This window comes from Schistocerca americana, chromosome 10 (genome assembly GCF_021461395.2).
Source record: "Schistocerca americana isolate TAMUIC-IGC-003095 chromosome 10, iqSchAmer2.1, whole genome shotgun sequence".
Taxonomy (NCBI): domain Eukaryota; kingdom Metazoa; phylum Arthropoda; class Insecta; order Orthoptera; family Acrididae; genus Schistocerca; species Schistocerca americana.
Window position 1 is genome coordinate 190,235,938 of NC_060128.1, and position 27,420 is coordinate 190,263,357.

Consider the following 27,420-nt stretch of genomic DNA (forward strand, 5'->3'; position numbering starts at 1 on the left):
GAGGGTGAGTCACGCCATGGTGGCTTAAAGGCGAGGTCCTCGGTTAAAGCCACCACTGAACACAGAGTTTAAATCTACCAGGCAGTAACTATATGCAATTCCTTACATGTCTTATTATCCACTTAATGTACAGCAATTGGTTTTAGTGCACAGTTCTGAAACATATAACATTCTAACATTTCATAGAATTTCAGGGTGTTTCCTTCCTCCAAAGAGTTATCTTTCAGAGGCACATAAATATTGGAACATTTATTGTTGTCTTGTTGCCTATGATAATTAGCAGTTAAAATCATACATAAATTCTATAATATGGTCCCTTCGTAAACGCTGACTCATACTAATTCCTTTACTTGACTAGCCATAATTTCTATTTTGGTTATAGAATTTTCTAAACCATATTCCTCTGCAGTTTTACTTAGTCGGAAGACTACTCATGGAGGTTCGTCTTCAGAAGCAGCCACAACAACCTTGTCATCCACGAACCAAAGGGTATCTACTCTTCTGATTTTCTTCTTTATCAAAGTTATTTGCCAGTCTTGTGTGGCAGTGCATAAATTAAGTACAGTTTTAGGAAACTGGCTAATGCTACTTAGGGTTGAAGCTGTAAGTCATCCTAGTGTTTCCACCAATAAAAAGTTTCTATGTGTTGTGTTTTTTGTTTTTGTTAGTTTTTTTGGGGGGTGAGGGGGAGGTCAGAAGAAAGGATTTGCTTCAAGACTTCTGTGGGGTGCTGCTGAAATAGTTCTTAATTTCACAATGAAATTGAGTCAGTTGCACAATTAGAAAATTTATTTGGCTTTACTAGTTTCAGCAGATTCTTCCGTCATCATCAGAATGCTAAACACTGGTTTAGCAAATGTTAATATCATATTCGTGTGTGTGTGTGTGTGTGTGTGTGTGTAATTTGGAAAAATGCTTTGTTAGCTTTTGTTTGACAGTCTATTTGTTGTGCCTACCTGTGATGTAGCATCTCCACTATATGGTGGACAGTTTTGCCCATCTTGAAGTGCCCCATATAGCTCCATTCTTATATAAAATACCTGGTCAGAAGCTTGAAACATAAAGAATTATTTTAGCAGTAGCTTATGATTTTTTTCTTCAAATGCATACAATCTACAGGGACCTACCTGCACAAAATATATAGAAGTTTATTATTTCTTCCTGTTGTGAGAAAAATGGCAAGTAACCAATGTCTGAAATACCAACCTTCTTACAAGAGCAATAAAAGTCTTTAAATATATTTTGCAAAACCATTACCATTAAAAATAGTACTGTAAACATTGTGAGGCATTTTCTTATAGAATGCCAACTATCACAGATTTGTACGGCCCACAATATACATACAGGGCTATGGCTTTACTTTAGTGTGCTATATCCGACAGCTTTCAAAGCTTTTATTGCAGCTGCCTTTCACTCCTCCGCACCCTCCCCTCGAACTGTCTTTGAGACGCAGCCAGCCACAGAGAGCTGCCTGCACCCCGGTTAGGGGTTCATCAAGCCACGGAGCCAGGAACATCGACGACAGGGCGGTCAGCTTGGGTGTCATGTCGCTGCCTGGCCCCGCTTTCCACTGCAGGACCGTACGACTGGTCGCGTTGTCGGATACCAGTGCCCTCACGTCTTCTTCGTTCAGCCAGACACATGCCTGGACTTCATCTGGATCTAGCTGCAATACAAAGGAAACTGTTACAAAAGGGTGTGACTAAACAATTTTTTTAAAAAGTTTTGCTACATCTAAACATCTGTGAAGGGTTAGACTCAAGGGAGGCAATTAAGAGAGAATAAGCCTTACAAAACTAAAAGGATTACTGTACTGGGGAAAAGTAGGGGAGTGGGAGTCTGTTTAAAAAGTGCACTTCTGTGAAGTTAAAATCTGATGCTGTAAAAAACCTCACACTATGTTACTTCACTTCATGAAATCCTTAAGATAAATGTATGCGAACACTTGCTTTACCCAGTCTTTGCTTCTTAATGATGTGGATATTGTCCAGGAATGCTGCAGGATTACTTTGCTAGGATAGGAACGTCCAAGTTCCTAAGTGCCATCCAATTGAAAAACTGCACTAGCCCACTGAGTCACACACAGTTGTTCTTGAACACTAATTTTTGTACTAACAACTGTGCATTGAAAAAAGTATGCTTATTGCTTAGTATGTACATGGAGGTAGTATTTGTGACCTTTTGGTATGAAAATACAGCACAGATATTTTTAAACAGCTTACCTTACTGCTGCATATAACAAACCTAATCGTATCTTAGGGATGTATGCAATATAGTCAGTTTTTTATATCTTTTCTTGACTATGTTACAATGTTCATCACCTGAGAACGGGAGCAAATAAGTAGAGTGTATTAACTGTAGTCGTGGGGCAAGGCATTGTCTAACAAAGTATGTGCTGTAAGCAAGCACGAGCGGACAACCAGACATCAGTTCTAGTTCCATTCACTAGTGAGACAGGATGTGATGGTGCCCTGCTTAGTGTTGCATAAAAACACCCCACATAATAATACCTCTGCCTCTACCCCAACCATTCACTGCACCAGAGAACTCCTATCTTCACACTCAGTACAATCAGTAAAAAAGCATTACCTGTTTGCACAATTTATTTCTCTACAGCATAAGCTGAAGCAGTAACGTGATGCTTCAGAGACCCCATACAAAAACAAATATAAATGAATTAAATGGCTTGATCGCACTGACCACGAAAAGCATGTTGTTTTCTCTTTCCAATACTTTATAGACTGATGTTCAGACACAACACTGTTCCTTTGTTTCAAAATTAGAATACTAAGGAAAAAAAGTGTGTGATATCCGTTGAGTGACACAGTTTCATAATTATATTTGACCCATTACCCAGCGCTCTGAAGGGGTTGAAGGTGATAAAATTATTTTTAAAAACAAAATCATGTCAGAGTGACTGATCTTACTCCACAGAAACATTCATTCCTCATACTTATACAGTGTACAGGTTTAAAGACAGCTAAGTGTATGGTGATGTGTAGCCACTGATGCACTGGGAAGTTGTATTCAGTACCGACTTGGTAATATAGTGCCACAATCTTCTTAATTACATACATGAATATGGTGCAGGGAAAAACAACAAACTACATTAAACAGTTGATCGAACAGTACTGGGGTGCACTGGCAGTTCATATTTATTTATTGATCATAATTACAGCCTATTCTTGGATAATTGTAAGCTGTGTATTAATTATGAAACTTCCTGGCAGATTAAAACTGTGTGCCGGACCGAGAATCGAACTCGGGACCTTTGCCTTGTGTATTAATTATTTATTTCTGGTACTTAATTTAAAAAATGAGATTAAAAAACTATTACTATGGCTACAAAACTACTTTAAGACACTTAACCAAAACTAGTACAAACACTACAGAGTTCGTTCACTTATTTTGGTGCATTTGACTTGTAGATGGTTGTTTGCGCTACTAGATCTGGTGTCGTCATACTCCTGTCAACAGCCATAGTCTGCTGGGTTCCTTTGCCATTGGGCAGCACGTCAGCAGCATTTCCATTGTAGCGAGTAATTCCGACCATCACCGTTACTTCTTGAACTCCACACTTCCGTGGTCACTTGCACCAATGCAATGTAGATTCTTGGGACAGCATTTTACTCAGTGGTCACCTCAAACTGTCATCTTCTCTCCATCTGCAAAGTATGTCGTCTAGCTTGGAAGACAGCATGGTGACTTGGGGCTGAATGTCTTGTGAAGTCTTCCTTGGCCTTCCTTGATACTGGGGCTGCAGTATAGTCAAAGATTTGCCAGGTCAACTCTCTCCTTAATGCTGCTTTGGAATCCCATATCCTTAATACCTTATGTCGATTACAGCTGCATCTACATAGTGCGTGCAGTCCCACAATGTGTGTCCTGGTGTGCCCGCACTGCCGCAGGTATATCTGTCTTCTCATTTTATATAGATGCATGGCATAAAGGCCATAGCCATACAGGTAATATATCAATCCTCTCGATGAGTTAAAAAATCTCATTTGTAATCTTTCCCTGATGTTCCAGGGAGAAATTCATATGTTCTGTCAGTGCCTGAAGTGTCCCATTCATTTTGCCACATTTGTAATTTGGCCTTTTCCGAACTGGCCTCAGTTTAGAGCACTCTTTGTACTTCCATTTGATTGGCTTTCTTTAACACGTGGACGGAGTGGCTCGTGGCGGCAGTGGATATTAGTCGGCCACGCACCCTCGAGAGCTCAGTTCGTCAGCACACCTGATGAGGGCGACATGCCTGATCGCTGAAGTATTGTGGCAGTTTGGCACGATACACTGGCAGTTCGGGAGCTCAGCGTGCCTCATCTGCCATTCACTGTAACCAGAATTGCAGATTAGGTGCGCTCTCCACTCCATCACAACAGTACAGCCTGTGGAGACTGAAGAAGCCACGGAGGAAGAGGCAGCCACTGCCTCTATACCGTACACTAGCGCACCGTCGGGGAAAATGTGACACATATTGAAGAAGCACCAAGTCAAAACCGTCTTTTCCCTGCCTGATAAAAAATGAGCTTCATTGGAAAGTGTCAAAGATGACCTCACTTTGCAGAAGGCCAGTGTATACCAGATTCCATATCCATGTGGGACGACATATTGGACAGACGATGCCAGCGAGAACACTAGAGGTGCACTCGACTGATGTATCCCAACGAGTCAACGGTTGCAGAGCACTGTTTATCCGAGAACCACATGATGAAGTACAAATGTACCAGGATATTGGCACAGACTTCTAAATACTGGGACAGAGTCATTAGAGAGGCCATACAAATTTGTAGCCAGGACAATCTCGTCAACTGAGACTGCAGCTATAATCTTAAGCAAGGCTTGGGAACCAGCACTGAGTTTAATTAACGAGACTCTCAGTACATAAAATGATCTGGCAAGCAGGCCAAAAAGAGCAATTAAATCAACGTTAACACAGATGCCGACGCTAGCATCTCTGTGACCGCTGACGCTAACACACGGACGGAGTTGCTTGCAGGGACGGGGGATATTAGTCGGCCACACACCCTCACCTCAGTTCGTCAGCACACCTGAGAAAGGTGACACGCCTAATCATTGAAATATTGTGTCCTTAGGACACTATGAACTGGCAGTACTCTTGCGGACTGTTCAGTCAACAAATATGCTGGGAGAAACTGAATAATCACTACATTAGTGTAAAGCTCAACTGCAACAGTCAAGTGTACTTTGTTTGCCACTTGAATGAATACACCCATCTTGCAGGTTCCACTTCAAACATGGTTACTCACAGAGTTGTAAAACTACCACAGGCTCTCTTAAGTAGGCGTAGATTACAGTAGTTTTTCTAGTTCCCTTGGTCGTTCAAGACATAACCCTGTTACCTGTATGCTAGGTGTACTGCATACTTATCAGTGTTACCTTATTTCGATTGCTTTGTTTGTGTATGCAATCAGTGTCTCCACAGATTCCCCTAGAAATCTGAAGGAGTGAGCATATACAGGATGATTTTTTTTTTACCACGTACAAACTCTGGGGACTGATCGATGAGAGGATTCGTAACAAAAAAGGTGTAACTAATTTAAGTGTGGAAGCGCACGATTTTCATGCTAGAGACCATTGACTGCAGTCTAATGCACACTGTACCATGCAGCCACTGTCAGAGTATATGTTGAAAATGGTTTCCACGTGTCTTAACGCATGCAAGTACGTGCTGTAGCACATTCTGTCTCGCATGTTCACATCAACCAGGCTGCATCTGAAGTGTCAAAGGCAGCATGAATATGCTGCTCCCACGTGTCTGCACCTGGAATGGGATGCATACATGATGCTTTTGAGATGGCTCCACAAGCAGAAATTGCATGGGCTGAGATCCAGTGAATGAGCAGGCCATCCAAGTGGACTCCCCTCATCTGATCCACCAACCACAGAAGAAGTAACAAAACTGCTATGATGTGGAAAGTCTGTGGCTACTAAGCCCTGTACACAGTGTAAGTGATAATAATAGTAAGAACTGTCACGGAGAATGTTCTACACGGTAGTCTCACTTACTCCGTTCTGGCGGGTCAACTGCCTGGTACTAATACGGCAGTTGCCTTCCACATTGTTTATCACATTTTCCTCCAAGTTTGGTGTCCGAACATTTTGGGTATGTCCTTCATGATTTCTTACTGCCTGAAATGACCCTGTCTCAGACAAATGGCAAAACACTATAGCAAACATTGAATGCTGTGGTTGTGGTCGGTGGGGATAGGTCTGATAGAACCTTGCTACCCGCCGCTCATTGCCATTTGCCTTTCTGTAAGTAAACACCACGTCGGCAAGCTCTCGATTCGAATACGGAACCATTTTGTTCAATGCTGTATCACACCCACTACTAGGTGAATCAGCAAGAGAAGTGAATTGGTCACATTACCAATTACTATAGCAGGAGAGGGCACTAAGGCATGATGTATGAGGAACAGTACCTCCCTCTAGGAAGAAACTACGCATACTGCAACTGTGGCTGCGTGATGCAGCGCATATTAGACCACAGTCTCTGTAACAAAATATGATTCAGTATATGGTCTCTAATATGGAAACCACGCATTTCCGGACATAAGTTCATTAGACCTTATTTGTTCCGTATCCTCTCATCGATCAAGTTCCCAGAGTTTGTACATGGTGGAAAAAATGACCCTGTTTGTTTAACCTATGGAACATTTCTGTTCTATACAGTTATCCTCCTGTCTGTTACTCAAAAATAAATAGTGTCTACAGCAACACTGAAACTGCAAATTGTTGATATGTATTGTGAAACAAAGAGATGATGCAGTAAAAATCAGAATACAGATTTAAACAGTGGAAACTCCAGGTTAGAATATTACAGTGTAAGGCGAAAATAGATTGCTACTTCCTGTAAACTGACAAATTAAGTTGCAGAGAGGCACAATTAAAAGTGCCTGTCTGCAACTTACTGTATCATCTTTGTGGTAAGTAGCAATCTACCTTTTCATTCCATTGTTAAAATACAGATTTATCATGTAGCAATAGAAACAAACAGTTCATGAAAGGAAAGAACACAACAAACGTATCAAACATTGCTTCATCAAGCTTCTACAAAACATTTTTCTGTTGTTTTGCAAACAGTTTTCATACTGATCAATAAAAATAGGAAACAGTTGCCTTTGATCATGATGAACATTCTATTAAGAACAAAATAATAAAAGGTGTACAACTTTGCCTCCCTCGTGCTTTCCCAAGCATTTGAGGCTTTAATGAAACAAACTGGTTACATGTTTATCATTCAGAGTGTTTTCCATCACTGGCCTCTACTTCCTCCCATCTTTCGGGCAGTGTACGAATCCCATGTCGAAAATATTGTTCATCTTTTGAAGCGATCCACAAATCGATCCAATTTGTGCCTTCTTCATGATATCAGAAGTCTTGGTCAGCCCAGCCATGAGCCATTGATCTAAACAAGTGATAGAGGGAACAATGTCTGGAGAATACGGTTGGTGGGGTAGCACTTCAAATTTTAACGTTGTCAAGCACTTTTTGACCTCTTTTGCAACGTGGGGTCAAGTGTTATCGTGCTGCAAAATCACTTTATCATGCCTCTCGCAGTATTGCGGCCGTTTTATCTTTTAATGCTCTGCTCGCCTTATTTGTTCATGAGACCCAGAAAATATTAGATACAGGCTCCCAGGTAGATGCTATTTTTCTTGACTTCCGGAAGGCGTTCGATACAGTTCCGCACTGTCGCCTGATAAACAAAGTAAGAGCCTACGGAATATCAGACCAGCTGTGTGGCTGGATTGAAGAGTTTTTAGCAAACAGAACACAGCATGTTGTTATCAATGGAGAGACGTCTACAGACGTTAAAGTAACCTCTGGCGTGCCACAGGGGAGTGTTATGGGACCATTGCTTTTCACAATATATATAAATGACTTAGTAGATAGTGTCGGAAGTTCCATGCGGCTTTTCGCGGATGATGCTGTAGTATACAGAGAAGTTGCTGCATTAGAAAATTGTAGCGAAATACAGGAAGATCTGCAGCGGATAGGCACTTGGTGCAGGGAGTGGCAACTGACCCTTAACATAGACAAATGTAATGTATTGCGAATACATAGAAAGAAGGATCCTTTATTGTATGATTATATGATAGCGGAACAAACACTGGTAGCAGTTACTTCTGTAAAATATCTGGGAGTATGCGTACGGAACGATTTGAAGTGGAATGATCATATAAAACTAATTGTTGGTAAGGCGGGTACCAGGTTGAGATTCATTGGGAGAGTGCTTAGAAAATGTAGTCCATCAACAAAGGAGGTGGCTTACAAAACACTCGTTCGACCTATACTTGAGTATTGCTCATCAGTGTGGGATCCGTACCAGGTCGGGTTGACGGAGGAGATAGAGAAGATCCAAAGAAGAGCGGCGCGTTTCGTCACTGGGTTATTTGGTAACCGTGATAGCGTTACGGAGATGTTTAATAAACTCAAGTGGCAGACTCTGCAAGAGAGGCGCTCTGCATCGCGGTGTAGCTTGCTCGCCAGGTTTCGAGAGGGTGCGTTTCTGGATGAGGTATCGAATATATTGCTTCCCCCTACTTATACTTCCCGAGGAGATCACGAATGTAAAATTAGAGAGATTAGAGCGCGCACGGAGGCTTTCAGACAGTCGTTCTTCCCGCGAACCATACGCGACTGGAACAGGAAAGGGAGGTAATGACAGTGGCACGTAAAGTGCCCTCCGCCACACACCGTTGGGTGGCTTGCGGAGTATCAATGTAGATGTAGATGTAGATTAATTGTGTTCGATAATGAGCATCTGTGATTGTTTCACTTTGTTTTAACACCTCATAGTACACGACGCTGAGCTGGTCCCACCAAATGCAGAGCATGATCTCGGAGCTATGAAAATTCAGTTTGGCCATCAACGTGGAAGCATGGCCGGGATATCCCCATGATTTTTTGCATTTAGGGTTATCCTAATGAACCCATTTTTCGTCCCCAGACATAATGCGATTCAGAAATCCCTTCCGTTTTTACCTCTGATGCAACTGTTCACAAACGCCATTCAACGTCTCTTGGTTTCAGCTCACACGGGACCCAAGTTCCTCCTTTCTGAATCATACCCATAACCTTGAGCTGTTTTGAAACGGATTACTGTGTCATTTCCACTAATCGTGCCAATTCTTCTTGAGTTTGATGTGAGTCTTCACTCAGCAATGTCTCCAATTCTGCATCTTCGAAAACATTCTCTCTTCCACCACTATGCCGGTCCAAGATGTTAAAATCACCATTCTTGAAGCATTGAAACCACTCACGAGACGGTCTTTCACTAATAGTGTCCTTACCATATGTACGTGAGAGCATTCGATTAGACTCAGCCGCTGTTTTCTTCATACTGAAACATAACAGTGACACCTCCAGCAAATGATGAGAATCAGGCTCGTAAACTGACATTTTCAATCAAGAACAACTTTATGATGCACTCACAAATCGACTCATGTTTGAATGAGGTTATGTTATGACCGGGGTCCAAGCTAACTGCCTGACATCTGCAATCTGTTTCTTTCGACGGTTGTTGGCTCCCAGTTTCCTTCACACACGTTCGTTTGTTTCTTTTCCTAGCAATACTACTGGAAATCCTACCATTTAGAGTCAATAATGTAATGAACTGTAGTTTTGGTAGATCACATCTCTAATTAACAATCGCCAAAGCAGTATCTTGAAATATACAAGCCCCTTATAAAAAGAGGCCATCTCTAAAAGCTCATTGCAGTAGTGCCAATCATTTTATATAAATACCTGTTTACTACGTGTAAATAATCAGCTTACACAGTACTGCGGAATGATCAATGTAGATAAAAAACAATTCGAGATATGTGCAGCTCCCTGATAAGGATCTGTATTCATAAACAGAAGAAAAACAAGGTCAAAGCTTTTTTTATCTGATCTTGTGAATACCTAAGTTTCCACTTTTCCGCACATACAGGAGAGCAAAGTTCAATTGTCCCGTACATGTGTCTCACTCACTCACTGACCCCTGACTTCCCATGCTTCACCTCCATAATAGATTTCCCTGGGATGTTGGAGGACTCTTCAAAAAACTGCAAGTTTTGCTGATGACACAAGAATATTGATAAATTAATATCTAGGGTTTGGAATGCAGTTTATACTCTGGGGCAAAAGTCTAACAGATCACTGATACACATCGGGCAGGAAATAGAAAATCCCTACATATTTGAAAACAATGTAATTGAGTACCTTATCAGCCACTCCAATAGTTTATCAGAGTACTGAGACTATGGACTGTAAAATTATGCTTAGTAACTCTAATGTCAGTAATAAAAAGATTTCCACTTTCTCAATATAAACAAACCTGACAAATGTCTGTGTTAAGAAAATGCTTTCTTTGAAATATTAGATGTGAAGAGACAAATACAGTAGTATAAGAGAAAGAGCAGTAGTTCTTTCCACTGTGTCTATAATTCCATAATTAGCAATGAGAGGATTAGTGCCAGTCATAATTTGTTGTAAGAAGGGAAAGCTGGAGCACAGTATAACAGGGAAGTTATGTCATAAATTTTGAAAAATGTATTTGTAAGACTTTTTTTCAGATTCCTTAACAAATCATCAAAAGTTCACAGACTCATTCCGACTTTGAAATTGATGTATTTATTGAGAATATTAAATACAACAGTAAACTATTAGTATGCCACAATGCGAGTCAGAGCACGTAATACATACTGGGGAACAGTGTAGTAGGTATGAGGAAATGTTCATCTTGGTATAGCTTGTATTATTCAAATGCTTCTCAACACAAACTACAATTAATTTGCTGAAACTAATATTTAGAATCCTTGTTTTTTTTATTAGGCCTACTACACTTTTTTCTGGCACATGTATCAACTATGATTTTTACCTCTCCTACAGAGAAATGTCTCCATTGCCATCCTTATTCCTGATCAGTTTACCAATATAGTGAACTGGGTGCTTGCTTGGGAACTCTATGAAACATAATTGTCTTGGCTGGCATATCATCATCTACTTTGCCCTCATTTTAACCTTTAGCATCTTCATTGTCTGAGTACTCTGAAGGATCACAAGGCTCCACAAAAGTCAGCTTCTTTTGAAGACAGACTGTTGGATTGCATTTTATTTTCCTGTTTCGTCTTCCACTGTGTTGAACGATCTTCAAATGCTTTTTTAACTGCATTATCTACTTCAATGTATCTCATTCCCCTCTATTTTTATGGTTGCTTATTCTTTCATCAACTTTAGAAAAACATCACAACCAACTAAATTCTAACATGGTGCATCTTCTTCGGTTCTTTCTAAGACTCGCTATGACCCTCATGATTGTCAGTGGCTCCAAGAACAGGGGTTGCACTATTCACATCATTTTAACAGTCCGACATTAAAATGCTAAACTATGCTCCATATCAGTGGCTCCAAGAACAGGGGTTGCACTATTCACATCATTTTAACAGTCCGACATTAAAATGCTAAACTATGCTCCATAGGGAAGTGTCATATAATTTCACAAGTTTCAAAAAAAGGTGCTTTCTCAGAATGCAATATGATAAATTTGTGTGTGATTATGGCCATAAATTAGAGCATTTGTTTGTGACTATACACGATAGAGAGAACGTTATATTATGATAAAAATTTATTTCAAACAACGGAAAATCCAGGGTGGAATATAACACTGTTATGAAAAGGATAGTTGCTACTCACCAAATGGTGGAGAGTCTGAGTCACAAATAGGCCGCAACAGAAAGACTGTCAGAAAGTGAGCTTTTGGCCAACAAGACCTTTGTCAGAAACAGGTACACCGTGCGCACGCACGCACGCACACACACACACACACACACACACACACACACACACAGCCACCATCCTGCTGCTGAGTACACCGCCCAACATGGCGTCTCTCCCTGCAGTATATCCTATGTTTCCGTAACCCACCTGGCCCCAGCCTTTGTCAGTCATTGTCCTTACCCACCTAGCCCCTTCACTGTTCCCACTCCAGCACTACACAGCCACCTATTCAACCAACACACCCACAGTCGTTTGCATCTAGCTGCCCCACCTTCTCTCCATCTCAGCCCTGTGTGCTCCCACAAGCAGCACTTTACGATCCCGCACCCATACTTTGCTATCCCTCTCCTCCCTGCCACAGTCTCCTCCTTACCCCCATCATGTGCTGCTGCTCGCAGACTGGCCTCAGGAGTCAGTGACTGTGTGTGTGTGTGTGTGTGTGTGTGTGTGTGTGTGTGTCGGGGGGGTTGGTTTATTTCCGACGAAGGCCTTGTTGGCCAAAAGCTCACTTTCCGACAGTCTTTTTGTTGTGCCTCTCTGTGACTCAACATCTCTTATGGTGAGTAGCAACTATCCTTTCCATAATATTGTTAGAAAAGTTTACTTTACATACTTCGAAACACTTTTTTTTTCCTTCACTAGGCACCAAAGATGAATTTTAATCACTTCCAAACTACACGTGCCACTAGTGATAACAAATGACAATGACAGAAGATTAAACACAAGGCTACCAACATGAAAACTTATACCCAAATCCAAATGTTACACTGTGCCTCGTGTTACACTGTACTTTACAGCAGCCAAGAGTGGCTGCTTCTGGCAGTTAATGTATAACATGACTTGTTAAACATCCTGAAGGCTAGCTTAATTATGGGATTTATGGGTTTAATGTGTGGATGAAAGAATAGTTAAACACCAATGGTAGCTTAATATTAACTTTCAAGTATTTCCTTTGCAAGAAGAATGGGTCTTAAGGAAATCAATGTGATGTCTGTGGTGGTCACATGTTCTCAGTGACATTTTGTACTATTATCTACAAGCAAGAAAACTTGCATGTCCAAGATTATCATTGTTTCGAGAATGAAAGTCACACTCAAAACATAGCTAATGGCTGCATTTTGATCATTTGTACTTCCAAGATAGACTTTAGGAAGGAATACATAACTGCTGGAAGTCCACATCTACAGCATTACTCTGCAAGGTGGATGTTCCTTCCCACTGTAGCCTATCAGTTTTTAGGGTTTCTTTCTGGAACAGAGAGTGGGAATAGGGACTGATGAAATGCCTCTGTTCTTTCAGTAATTACTTCAATCTCATCTTTGCAGTCCGCACTGGCGTGTCATAAAGGGAGTTGATGAAGACATCTAAATTCTTTAATTAATACTATTTCTCGAAACTATAAATATAGGCTTTCGCGGGACCATCCGTGCCTATTGTGTGAGCGTCTGCCAGTTCAGGTTCGGGCTTCATTTCCGTGACACATTCCCGTGGGTCAGACAGACCAGTCACCAGTCATATTGCCCTTCCTTGTGTACGTTCAATAGCTCTCGTTATGCTATTTGGTACAAGTTCCATATCCTCGAGCAATATTCTAGTACGCACTGCCGGAATGTTTTGTATGCAACCTCCTTTGGAGAGCGATTGCATTTTCCTTGTGCCGTACCTGTCAACTGAGGACTGCCTCCCATCCCCCATTTTTATTAAAGTGGCATAAGTGGTTGTTCTGTGCAAATTGCTGGCAGCTAAGACGCAGTAATCCAAAAGGTGAGTGACTTCCACTCTGCCTGCAAACACATGCAGCAGGCTGCACAAATCACAGATTAGTTTAGATACTTTTTGTACCATAAATACACAATGAGGAGATTATTCAGGATGTAGAACATGTCATAAAACAAGAACACACAACACACATTTACAAGAAAGAGAGATATACGAATTTTTTTCCACAGGTCCTAAGTGAAATAGTGAACAATTCCTAATGCTTTCATTTGGAGGTAATAACAAATTTGTCACAAAACATGTAAATGTACAATAAACTAAGTGCATGCAAAAGTTCTTAGTCTATTGCAGTCACACACCACCAAACAGAAAACCACTTTTTACACTGACCACATTACTGACATTGAAGATACGCAGAGTTCAGATTTCAAACACGTTATTTGAGATTTCTAAAAGTATATAAATCATTTGGGCATTGACAAATTCTTTGGAATCCTCATAAACTGAATTTTAGGTTAAACTGCACTTATGGTGTCAGCGGCTTTTGCAATAAATGATGTAGTTGCTAACTCTTTGCACTGTGAATGATTAGGCATAATGGCACAACCAGTGAGAAAATAATGCTCAATAAATGCCATCATGATGCAGAGTGTACAAAATTACGTGAAAGCGAAATGGAAATATATTGTGCAGAATGTTGTCATGTAAAACATAATATCGCAGAAAATTTGAAATGTGGTCTTAGGTTCCTGCATAACAACCACCTCAGAAATTGGGACATTTAGAAAATACCTCACAAAGTCTTCGAAACCATCATTGGACTACGCTACAGCTCAGTCCATCACCACAACGTGTCTTCTTCCACTCATGTGTGTTGGCTTCAGCATCACAGAACCAAACTGTGACAGTGAAATACAAAAAAATACCCAAAGGAATACTGTTATATTCCGGAAAACATATAGTACACAAAATGCATACAAAAATTAGGAACCTATTTTACAACCCATAACAGCCAGATCAATAATCGTCAACCTCACACCATTCACGTCAAAAAACACAAATAATCAATTTGTATATTCTGCTGAAGCAAGTTAAAGATTCAGCGATTCTCAATGGCTCCTGCAGATACCACCCGACTGGCTACAACCAACGGAAACGAACTGCCAATAGCAGCACATAGCGGTAGAGCCCCAAATGCCATAAGTGCCTTTAACTGAACTTTATTAGTAACCCGACAATTTATAGCTGCTGCCAGGCTGTGGACATTTTGCTGGACCAAAGCGACTTTCAATCTTAATAAAGATTTTTTCTAGTGTTTATTACAAAGCAGGAATTAGTATTTTCACTTCCTTGAACAGGCCTCTACAAGGTGTTCTTGAGTTCACACCACAAATAATGTGTATTACATGGACAACTTAAGCTTGGCTTATGAGATATTCTGACAAATAACTGCGAAGTGTATGTCAGAGGGTGCTTAGAACGATACCACATGTTATGGTTTTTTCCTTGTACCAACTGTGCACAGAGCATAGAAAGAAATGCTTTCTATGCGCAGTTAATTAGTCTAATTCTTGTCTTCACGATCCCAACAGGAGCAATACCTACAGGGAGGAATATCTTCAGATTCTTCAATTAATATTGCCCCCTCGGAACTTTCTATGTGTCTTTTATGGGATAATCTTCAAGTGTCCGCCAATTCATGTTTTTCAGCATTCCTGAAGACTCTCTCGTGTCTCAAACAAAGTTGTGACCATTCGGCAGCCTTTCTTTGTTTATACTCTGTGTCTCCAGGTAACTCTTTCTAGTATAAGTCACACACACTTAAGAGAGAATCTAGGATTGATGATTTGCGAGCAATCTCCTTTTTCGACTGACTGCATTTTTCCACTACTCTGCCTTGGACTGAAGTCTGCCACTGTAGAATGAAAGTAAGTAAAGTATGCTAGCTTTCTTATTTTTTACTGTTTGTATATGACAACATACACAGTGCAAATAAAGATTTGTTTAAGCAGTTTATATGTATCATAATGCCAATTCCACAAGCCTTATTGCTTCTCTGCATTAAGCATTGTACGTCTCATCCCTCAACATAATACTGTTCTACATCTCCATCCCGATCCGTACTTTGCAAACCACTGTGAAGTGTGTGGCAGAGTGAACATCCCATTGGACCAGTTGTTAGGGTTTCTTCCAGTTCCATTCACATACGGAGCACAGGAAGAAGGTCTGTTTGAATGCCGCTGTGCGTGCAGTAATCTTATTCTCGCAATCCCTATGTGATCAATATATATAAGGTTGTAGAATATTGTCAAGAGTCATCATAAAAAGCCAGTTCTTGAAACTTTGTCAGGAGAATTTCTCAGAATAGTTTACATCTCTTTTCAAGAGTCTTCCAGTTCAGTTCCTTCAGTACTTCTGTAACACTCTCCCATGGATCAAACAAATCTTTGGTCAAAGATTTGTTTCTTGCTGACCTTCTCTGTATGTGTTAAATATCCCCCGTTACTCCTAACTGGAACAGGTCGTACACACTTGAGCAATATTCTGGAACTAGTCACACAAGTGATTTGTAAGTAGTCTCTCTTGTAGACAGACTGCACTTCCCCAGTATTATACCAATAAACTGAAGTGTACTACCTGCTTTTCCATGAATGAATCTATGTGATCATTCTATTTCATATCCCTACTAAGCATTTCACCCTGATATTTTTACGAGTTGCCCGATTCCAACAGTGCCTCACTGATATTACAGTCACAGGATATCACATTTTTTCCTTTTAAGAAGTGCACAGTTTTACATTTCTGAACATTTAGAGCAAGTTGCTGATCTTTGTGCCACTTTGAAATCTTATCGAAATGTGCCTGAATATTTATGCAGCTTCTATCAGACAGTACTTCATTGTAGATAACTGCACCATCTGCAAAAAGCCTGAGGTTGCTATTAATATTGTCTGCAAGGTATTAATATACAACACGAACAGCAAGGATCCAGAGACACTTCCCTGGTGCACATCCGAAGTCATCTGACGCTGACTCTCCTTCCGAGATTACATGCTGCGTCCTACGTACCTAAAAATCCTCAATCCAGTCACAAATTTCACCGGATATCCCATATGATCGTACTTTTGACAGTAACCTTGTGTAGTACCGAGTCAAATGCTGCATGTACCTGACTACCTTGATGCAAAACTTTCAGTATGTCACAAGAGGAAAGTGCGAGTAGGGTTGCACATAATCGATGTTTTTGGAATCCATGCAGGTTGGCATTGTATAAGTACTGTTGGCAAAACCAGAAAGACGAGAGGCATACCTTTATTGCATTCTGAAGCTCATCCTTGTTCTTCGAAACGACGACATGAAGGTACACAACTGCGTGGTGATACCGCGGAGGGCCCGCCGACAAGAAGGCGGGGAATACAGACTCCCAAAGGCACAACACACGCACAGAGGGTCCCTGCGAAGCTGATGGCGACTGGTCGCTTTCTGGGCAGAGGTCGACGTTCAGACAGAGGCCGGTTTCCTCATACAGCTCACGCAGCCCACCTTCAACCAAACTCTCTCCAGACTCTGTGAGCAAAGGATGAGTTCCATTATCTTCTGCCATCTGCATCTGCAAACAGTTACAATACATCTTCATTATTACTCTGCAATTCACAATTAAGTGTCTGGCAGAGGGTTCCTCGAACCACTTTCAGGCTATTTCTCTACTGTTCCACTCTTGAACGGCACTTGGAAAAAATGAGTAGTTAAATTTTTCTGAGTGAGCTCTGATTTTATCATGATGATCATTTCTCCCAATGTTGGTGGGTGCCAACACAGTATTTTCGCAGTCGGAGGAATAGTTGGCAACTGAAACTTCAAGAGATCTTGCCGCAACGAAAAACGCCTCTGTTTTAAGGATTGCCACCCCAATGCACGTATCGTACCCGTGGTGCTGTCTCGCCTATTTTGTGATAATAAAAAGTGAGCTGCCCTTCTTTGAAGCTTTTCGACGTCCTCCGTCAGTCCCATTAGATGCGGATTTCACACCGCACACAGTACTCCAAAAGCGGGCAGACAAGCGTGGTGTAGAGAGTATTAGATTTGTGTGATTTATATCACATAACCAAAATTTTGCAGATATCTCTTAGTACTCATATGGGTGACTTCATTCGTTACTTAGAGGCAATTGCCATTTTTTGCAAAATACAGATATCTTGTCTAAATCATTTTGCAATTGGTTTTCATCATTTGATCATCTGATGACTTCACAAGGTGGTAAATAACAGTATGATCTGCAAACAACCTGAGAGGATTGCTCAGATTGTCTCCTATGTCGTTTATGTTCATCAGGAACAGCAGAGGACCTATAACACTTCCTTGGGGAATGCCAGATATTACTTCTGCTTTACGCAATGACTTTCTATCACTTCCTACAAACTGTGACCTTTCTGACAGGAGCTCCCACAACTGAGGTGATAGCCCATAGGCATGCAATGTGATTTGAAGACACTTGTGAGGAACAATATGAAAAGCCTTCTGGAAATCTACAAATATGGAATCTATTTGATGTCCCCTGTCAATAGCACTCATTACTTCATGAGAACGGAGAGCTAGTTGTGTCTCAAAAGAACAAGATTTTCTGAATCACTGCTATTTGTCAATAAATCATTTTCTTCTAGGTAATTCACAATGTTCAAATACAGCACATGTTCCAAAATCCTATTGCAAATTGACATAGTCATATGGGTCTGTAATTCAGTGGATTTCTTCTATTTCCTTTCTTGTTCTTTTACAAGAAGTAGTGACCAACAACCCCTGTGGGAGGTAAAATGTAATCACAGCTGGAAACAATTAGTTGCTACACAGAAGTACACGAGTAAAGTAAAAAATTGCAGATGTCACACTTCTGGGTAGGGAAATGTGACAAATATGCCTTTAGCAAGTGTATTTGTTCCTCTATTACACACAAGATTATGACTCAAAAAAAGAGTAGGCCTACTTATTTGTAACTCATTCTGGCCACTTACATTTGTTGCAAAGGATATAGATTTTCTTCATTGAGTCATAGAGCAAGACCCATTTTTATTTTCTTCTCCAAGGCTGACAATACAAGTGACTTTAAGTATAGGTTGCACACTGTCCAAGATCTTTTGCCCCAGGAAAGGGGACATGGGCGAATAGGAGTGCTGGGCGGTAAGTTTGCACTCAACTGCTTAGGTATACAGTGTACATCAAAGAGTGTCATATTTGTAGTTTACTGGCTTCAAAAGCATAACAAAGGAGCTTCCCCCTTTCTTTCTTTCTTTCTAGGCAGCGTAGACAGATATGGTTAGTGTATTCCAAGCAAAGGTCCAAAAAAATGATAGTAGTACATGTGTTGAGAGGGAATAACAACATGATTATTACATGAAGTCATCCTTAATATACAGATACCTAACGTGCATCACTTTTCGTGCGAATTTTTTCTTGAATGATTATTATGAATTTGCTCTGACAAAAGTTAATTATGATCTTAACACAGGATATGATGTGCAATATTTGCCAGCTCTTCCTATAATTTAATGAAATCCACATATTTGACCTAAGTACGGTATTTTTTTTTAAAAAAATGATGTGTGTCCACTGACTGTTGCCTGTTTCTACTCCATACTGAATCGATTTGGGAAGTGGCCGCAAATGAGTTAGGAGGCTTTAAGGTTTTCACAAGTTGTATACATAACTGACCCAGCCTTCTGACATGTCTCGGAAGCATTTAGAAGCAATTTATAAAAAAAAAATGCACACATTCGCGAATTGCATATGTTTAAAAGTATTTCATCCCTCAACACGTCTGTAAAAGCAAAAGCTTACCAATATTTCCACCGGGTGGGACCCAGGCTCCTGGAAATGACCGCATGTGACCCGACCTTTGGGTCAAAAGAATATGTGAATCCGAAGATTCCAGGACAACTGTCACTCCAACATGAACTCCACGGTTTTGGGTGCTCTCCGGGATTGACAGAGCAGCCTCCTCCGTTTCTTCCAATAACATAACGGGGCATGTCGGGGAATGCTACAACAATATTTGACATTGTTTTGTTGCTTAGTGCAGGGATTTGGTATAAAATGCCGTTATCTTTTGCTTTACCTGCAGCACCACATTTCCGAAGTCCGCTGTTCCACTAGAATAAAGTTTTTCGTCCGACAATGATTTTTCTCGTTTAACGTGCACAAAATTCGGACTTGCGGGATATAATACCAGCACATCATCTTCCAGTTTGCAGCCGACATTTACAGATAAACTATTTGGAGCGAAATAATTAACAAGACAGTCTACAAATCTGGCTATTTTAACTGTGTCGCTATTTTCCAAAGTTTTTATCCCGACTAATATTCTGCGTAAAGAATTCGCACTATTTACCGCACTAGCCATTTTGTCACTATTACTTCTCTGATCTGATTGCATTGAGCGCCTGCTGGTGTTGACGGAACTTCTTTGGTGGTTTACGTGAAATTTGCCCCTCCTGTCATCTGTTTCACAGCCGTGATGGCGAGCGCAAGTTGTTTGTGTTGCAGTCTGCTGTGCTGTGCACAGCGTTAAGTTTGGACAGTTGCCGCAATCTCGATAAAATTGCTGCAGAGTTTCATCAAATTTGGGGTTATTTTTATGCCTTGTTGTCATTGCGTGACCATACAAACGAAAAATGGCAAAGCCACAAAATATTAAAGTTGTTGCTGTTACTGCTGTCAGTTCATTAGGTTCGGATTGGGACCCTATTACAAATACAGATTGGCAGAAGGAGACGCCGTCAGCACAATGTCTTCTGAGGATTAAAAGGTTCGTAGATACGTCTAGACCTCAATAACAATAATGACATTTCTGTACAGACAATTCAGCACGTGTTACGTTGATTAATATCCATGATGCAATACCATATCACATTTAAAGTTTGCATGGAATATTCGCTATCATATCTGAAGCAATGTTTGCAGCATTCTGTAGTGTAACCAATGGTTTGTTTTCGGAATTTTATCGAACACATTTTCAACTAGAAATGTGAGATTGTAACCAAAATTTGCGACCCGTTTTACGTGCTTACATGAGTTGCACAGACTGTTTGTTACTACCTGGTGGTTGTCGGCTCCATCATACGGCTTGTTCAATTTCAGAAGGAATTGTTAGAAAACTATACAGTCTCTGTGACCTAATCCATATATGAAATTCTCCTTTCAAGTTCTCCCCTTTGCAACTTAATTCATTGTAGCTTGAGAGGGAAAGCAATTGTAAAGCGATTTTTATTATTTTTGGAGAGCGGTATACACACAAATAATGTATTTGTTTTCCATAGACGGTGTAGGAAAACGAGCAGTAATTAAGTTATACCCGGAAATGAGCAACTAACTTTCAGACAACTACCAGGTTGTAACAAATAGTATTTATATTGTTTGTTGAGCTCTAACGACTTACTAAATTGAATGTGCTGGCTGTTAAAGACATTTGATTATCTGTTTGTTTCAAACCATCTGTTGTTTCCAACATTTCATTAACTGCCTTAGTAGTGGTCCAAAAATTCTGTTCATTATTCATACACTTGTGTAGCCTGCCGAAAGACAAAATTTCCATCTTCTGACAATGCAAGAAGACGAGATAAAAAGTGATGCAAAATAAAGTCTTTCTTCAAATTTTCTCTCTTGTGAGAAGCACATTAATTTGTCATGCAAGTAAAGTGAAACTGTGTGTTTTCTGTATCTTCTTATTTATAATATTTATTCTTACCATGAAAACACAATTAAAAGGATTCCTTGGCTAGTGTGTGATAGTGCCACATGTCCTCCCAATGCCCTCTTAAATCTAGGTTGTGTGGTTTGGTTATGTTGGACTGTGATAATTTGATTGTGAATTTGCAATAAAATTTGCAGTAATACATTGCTCTGTAGTACTATCTTGTCTACATTCTCACCAAATTTAACACATTGTTGCTATATTTGTTTGTATGTTACATAAGTATATTTACTATATGATCTGTAACGTGTTAATTGATCTGAAGATTGTGTAGAAAATAAGTCATAAGATATTCATAAAGGTAATAACTTCTTATTTATTCATTTTAGTTTGTCATGTGTCAAGATAAATATATCCTGCTTAGTTGACAATCCTTTCTGAGATCTAAAATGCTTGCCACTGGAACTGATTTTCTGTCCTGGGGTCGACAGAAGCGTCCGATCCCATGCGTCGGCTTTGACCCGTGCGTTGGCTTTGACCCGTGACGTAAGGGTGTTGTCGTGTGTGACGTCATGACGGCGCGGAGTTTGGTTTGAGTGTGGCTGTCTCCAGTTCTGTTTTATCTTATTTTATTTACTTTTCTGATCTGTTCGTTCTATCTCGTGAGATTTTTTTTAAAATTTAAAAACACTTATTACTTGTTTTAATTATCTGTTTCCTCCAATTTCTGTTTTAGTTTATTATATTTATCTTTCTGATCTGTTCGTTCTATCCCATGAGATTTTTTTTTTTAAAAGACGAAAAACACTAATCAGCTACTGAAGCATCATTATCTTCTATGGGTTGCAGGGGTTATGACCCCTGGGGAGGTGGGTGGGTATTCATGCATGGCTGTCTTCACTTACATGTTGTAGCTACGCAAGGCGGCTAAATTTGTTTATATTTAGTTTGCCCCCCACCCAAAACACCCCATTTCCAGCGCTTGTCCTGTTAGTGTCATTAGGCTTCTTGTGGAAAGTGTATGTGTTTGTTTTTGTTTCCGCCATATTTGTGACGTCATGGGTCAAAGCAGATGGGCGGGATCGGACGCTTCCATATTTCCCTGTCCTGTGTTTATAATTTTGATTATATAAAACCACCTTGACATTTTTTTAAATAATTGACTGCTAATGTATCCCTTTTGCAAAATGGCTTAACAGCACATGTAAGACCACATGGCAATATATGACTGAAAACATTCAACACACAAATAATTCAATACATCTCAAAGCTCAGCTGAACAATATGAGGGTGGTTCGATAAGTGGTAAAAAAGCAAGGGGGGGAAAAATGTTTGAACAACTCATCTTGCTTGTTGACATAGTCTCCTTAGAGGGATATAACTTGGGTCAGTGATCGTCCAGCTTTTTCATTCCAGCGGAAAAATAAGTTCTGTCAAACTGCAAAATACTCATTGACTGCAACTGTGCCTTCCTCATTGATGACAGTTTCTTCCCAGCAAGCCAGAATTTTAAGTTAGGGAATAGGAAGAAGTCAGTTAGGGCAAAGTTCGATGAATAGGGTAGCTAATGAACCAGTTCAAAGCTCCGCCACTGTTATGGCCGATGTGTGGAGTGTTACACAATCTTGGTGAAACAGCAGTTTTTTCATGTCAGCTGCGGTCTTATCAGATAATGTAAGTCTCAAATGATCCAACAATGAAGCATTATGATTCTGCCTTTTTGGAAGTTATCTATGAGGATTATTCCTTGGTAATTCCAAAAAACAGTGCTCATCACCTAACCAGCTGACAAAATGGTCTTCGCCTTCTTTGGTGCACTTTCACCAGCCTTTGTTCATTGTTTTGACTGCTGTCTAGACTGTGTGTGTAGTCATGAATCCAAGTTTCAACAGTCACAGATAGACACAAAAGTCATGCAGATTGTGAGTGAACATTGCTGGACATTATTTGATCGACTGTGAGCAATCGCGGCACCCACCTCACACACAGCTTTTTGGTGGCCAATTCTCAGTGCTGGATATTATGGACTCATTCAGTTGAGATATGTACGGTCTCAGCAATCTCGTGAATTTTTATTTTACAGTCTCGCATTACCATATCGTAGACTTTTCCAGTGGCTTCCTTTGTGGTGACTTCAATTGGACTGCAGGAGTGCATTTCGTCTTCAGTGCTTGTCTGACCACATTTAAATTCATTAATCTAAAAGTAAGTGTCTTAAGTGTGGTGCAGAGTCTGTGTGAACTTCATGCAATTCTGTTTAACAGCAACATGAAAGTCGGTTTTATCCATTTTCAATTCTAGTCTGCACACTTGCCAATTCAGATGACTGTCAACATTGAACATTATTGAAATTCTTTATATGATCCTTGACATAATGAAGGTTACCAACCACGAAAGTGCAAATAAAATGCTCTGTTCTTTCATGGAAATTTACCTGGCTTATCAAACAACACTTGTGTGTTATGTAAGTGTAAAGAAATTTCGTAGAATGGAAATTCTGCACCACATCCCTGTACACTCCTACAGGCAAAATACAGCATCTTCCCCCCACAACTCCCATAACCTTGCCATGTTCCTTCTGTTCCTCCCACTACCCACACCAGCCGAGATGCCTACTGACTGCAGTTGGGCCTCAGATGCCTGCAGATGACAGCAGCCATATGTGAGAGAGCTGTGAGTGAATGAATGTAAGGACTTTGTCCGATAGTTTGATGTACTTTTAAATGTGCCTTTAATGCCTCTCTTGGGGAAGGTGTCGGTGAGCGGTTCTCAGATGGATGTGGGTGAAAGTGCAGGTCATTTAGGATGCTAATATGTTGGCAGAACTTTTTATTAACAATCATACACGAACATCGATAATAGCATCGGCAGCAGGTACACAGTAGACAGCAGGCGACAATAAGCCAGGTGGAAGCAGCGGTGTAAGATGATCCCTGACAGCTCAGAGTTAGCTTTTAACTGCAAAGCACTATTGGCTGCAGGATAAGATACTAGCCATCTGTGGAACTGTGACAACACTGAGGCGTTGCCACAGAGATGTTTACAAAATTACATTACGTTATCAGTTGAGACAGGTGTGAAGCTGCCACGCCCGGCCCACTGTGACTTCTGAGGGCAGACCTATGCTGACTCAAACATAGGCAGGTGAACCTAGCAGGTCTGCCTGGGCAATGAAAACAGGACTGCAGACTGGAGAGCAGCAGCGGTAGCTGTCGGTAACTGACGGTATGGCCAGAACCGTGGGGGCGAGGGCAGGTAACGGTGGACGCGGGCTTAGGCAGTCAGACAGCAGTCACCACTTTATGCCCTGGAGATGGCAAATGTAGCTGAATCGTAAGGACAGTGGCAACTGACATGGGCTGTACATCACAGTAGTGCTGAGCTGTGCTGACAACAGGCTGGAGCTGTGGGTTTAAATATTGTGACCCAGCAGGATCCAGTACCTCCGTCATTATTTCTTTATTAGTTTGTTGAGCTTGGACAGACATTCTGATGCACCCCTCATCTCTAGTGCCATTTGGACTTTCTCTTGTAATATTCCGATGTTTTAGCAACAGGCAAGGCAGACACAGCGAGCATTTAACACTCACAACCGGGAAGCTGTGGCGCTGAGCTGGCACAGTCAGTACACGGGGCCGAATTGGAAGGGCAGCCCCGCAGCGTGAGGTCCTCTGCACTGTGAACGGCTGGTGGCGTTGACGGTCATTATGGTAGATCATGGCGCTGCGCTGTCTAACTCTGAATCGTCAGCTGGAGTTCAGCGGCAGGTGCGCTTGGGTGGTGGGGAGCAGTCTCGTAGAGGTGGCACCAGAATGCTGGCTGCCAGGGCAGGGACCATTGGACAGAAGTCTGTGGATCATAGTCCGGTGGGGAGTGGCTGTGGTGACACAGTTGTGCTGAAGACGGCGAGGCCGCGTTAGATGGGGACTGGGTGTAGCCACATTGTGCAGCAGGCTGAACAGTGACGGGATGAATTGGTTGTGTTTAAATGCTGCTGCTCTCTGACTTCGTGGTAGTGCTCTCTGACTTCGTGGTAGTGCTCTCTGACTTCGTGGTAGTGCTCTCTGACTTCGTGGTAGTGCTCTCTGACTTCGTGGTAGTGCTCTCTGACTTCGTGGTAGTGGCTGTGTATCTGGATAGGGCAGTCAAATGAAAATGAGACAGATGGCAAAAAAGGAAGTAAACTATTTATTATTTCGAAAGTAATTGCCATAAATATTAGATATATTTATCCTATTGTGAGACAAGTGCTCAATTACTTCTTCACGAAAAAGTGTTTGAGGCTGCCTACGGAATCGTGATTGTACCCAGGTGTGTAGCTCTTCATCTGAAGGACGTAGATGGCAAGCAATGTCTTTTAACGACTCCAAAAATATGAAATCACATGTAGAGAGATATTGCCATATGAGGACTTACCGTTGAAACGTTTCTAGTGTAGTAGAAACAGCGTTAACAACATCTGAGCACACCCACGAGTAAGCTGCGCGAGTTTCGCTGGGTAGCTGTTAGACATCTTCTATAGACTCCCAATCTCTCCACGTGCAATTACCATATTTTTGGAGCTTGGAAGAAAGAGCTTCGTGGCCATTGATATGCTTTGGACGAAGAGGTGAAGCCTTGGGTACAACTGTGGTTCCGGAGGCAACCTCAAACATTTTCTATGAAGGCAATGACCATTTTGTCTGATGGTGTAAATGTATTGACAGTTACAGCAATTACTTTTGAAATGATAAACAGTTTACTTGGTTTTTCCATTGTCTTGTTTTCATTTGACTGCACTTTATATGTCACACTGAATGATATGGAACAGAGGCAGTGGCCAACTATTGCAACTGGCAGCGGGTCAGCTGTAGTACTTCATGGAGACTGCCTTGGTCATCAACACATGTGGTCTTGCGACACAGCAGTCGCGTCCACTGTCCACACAGTTCAGTGACCAGTACAGGTTTCTGTGGCTGTGGCCTAATCGTGCTTTCTTGTGGTCCATCTTTGACTCCAAGTACAGTGATAATTTATCCCACTATAAGATTAATAGAGCCAATTAGAAAGAAAACAGCTACTTAAAAAAAAAAAGGCCTGCTGCCACCTCAGTTATACTATACAGCAGTTGTTTTCCTCCTAGAGGTAGCTCAATATTTACTTGATTGCAATGATATTTTTCAAAGAAAATAGTTACCCACCTCTTTAATTACTGAATCCAGTGTACAGCACATTAATATTTGTCATTCTGGCATGTAACAAAGACTGCTACTTGCAATACAGCTAATAGAACTTTCGGTTCCTGAACCTAGATATTTAGATAATTTGTAGCTAGACAGTGGCTAAGGATATGTTTTCTAATAACTCTTGGATTTGCATGGATTCAAAATTGCTTCCCCCGTGCAGGTCTGGGGGTTAGAATAGGCCCGAGGTATTCCTGGTTGTCATAAGGGGCGACTAAAAGGATTTTCACACATTTTGGGCTTTATCTGATGGTCCCCTGTAGAGTTTGACCTCCGTTCTTCAAAATTTTCCGAAGAGCGGGCCGATAGTGGAAGGGCACCTCACATGGTGCATCGTGTCCATCGGGCATTGAGATCTTTAGCCCACTTTCTCGTCGTCACGTTGCAGTCCCACGCATTCTGCATCTCTTGGGCATGACACCTGCCTGGGTGCGTTTTCCACCATGCACTATGCAGTGTCACTTTCTGCGTCGACGATGCCTATGGACTTCTTTGCACCTGATATCCTGCACAGTAGCCAGTCCATTGTGGTGGGGCTGCCACGTACCCTGTTGGTTGTAGCCCCCTGACCTGCTGATGCCTGCGCTGTTAACTGCCAAGGGGTAGATGCCCATCCCCCTGGGGCATCAGGACTCCCGGCAATAGCCATCCTGCCAGGTGGCCTTTGCTGCGGCTTGGTGGTGCCCTTGGGGAGGGCTCCTGGTCGGGGCGGGTGGCATTAGGGCGGATGACACGCGATGAAGCGTAGTCCATCATCTCTTGTTGGTTGTGAAACACCAGCAGTCTCTAAGCGATCCTGCCAGGTGGTCGGGGTGGGTGGCATTTGGGTGGATGACACATGATGAAGCGTAGTCCATCACCTCTTTCTGGTTGTGAAACACCAGCAGTGTCCAATTGATCACAAGCTCAATTCAGTGCACAGAAGTACGACTCCAAATTGTTCCCCTCCCTGGCCACACCATGGGAGGAATCTCAGGTTAAGGACGGCTGCGGATCTTATTTTTT

General features: G+C 41.4%; 2 protein-coding genes across 2 annotated transcripts in view; one reads left to right on the forward strand and one right to left on the reverse strand.

Moving 5' to 3' along the window:
- Positions 1–1,070: 1,070 nt before the first annotated feature.
- On the reverse strand, positions 1,071–19,954 carry LOC124552477 (nucleoside diphosphate-linked moiety X motif 17-like). The gene is made up of 4 exons (XM_047126758.1): positions 19,619–19,954; positions 19,342–19,543; positions 16,820–17,076; positions 1,071–1,666 (listed from the first exon to the last, which is right to left on the reverse strand). The coding sequence occupies exons 1-4, from the start codon at positions 19,934–19,936 to the stop codon at positions 1,370–1,372; spliced, it is 1,074 nt and encodes a 357-aa protein (XP_046982714.1). The 5' UTR covers positions 19,937–19,954; the 3' UTR covers positions 1,071–1,369.
- Positions 19,955–19,983: 29 nt separating this feature from the next.
- LOC124552476 (ubiquitin-conjugating enzyme E2 Z-like) overlaps positions 19,984–27,420 on the forward strand; it is a 28,906-nt gene continuing 21,469 nt past the window's right edge. The window contains exon 1 of the mRNA XM_047126757.1: positions 19,984–20,308. Within this exon, the coding sequence (XP_046982713.1) occupies positions 20,175–20,308 (134 nt within the window). The 5' untranslated portion in view covers positions 19,984–20,174. The remainder of the gene's footprint in view (positions 20,309–27,420) is intronic.

What these genes read in the sequence shown, in the direction of transcription:
- LOC124552477 (XM_047126758.1), bottom strand. Translation starts at nt 19,936, where the DNA reads ATGCAATCAGATCAGAGAAGTAATAGTGACAAAATGGCTAGTGCGGTA. An exon ending in CCCACCCGGTGGAAATATTG is followed by an intron (nt 17,077 to 19,341) that starts GTAAGCTTTTGC and finishes CTTTGCTCACAG; the next exon opens with AGTCTGGAGAGAGTTTGGTT. An exon ending in AGCTTCAGAATGCAATAAAG is followed by an intron (nt 1,667 to 16,819) that starts GTATGCCTCTCG and finishes TTTGTATTGCAG; the next exon opens with CTAGATCCAGATGAAGTCCA.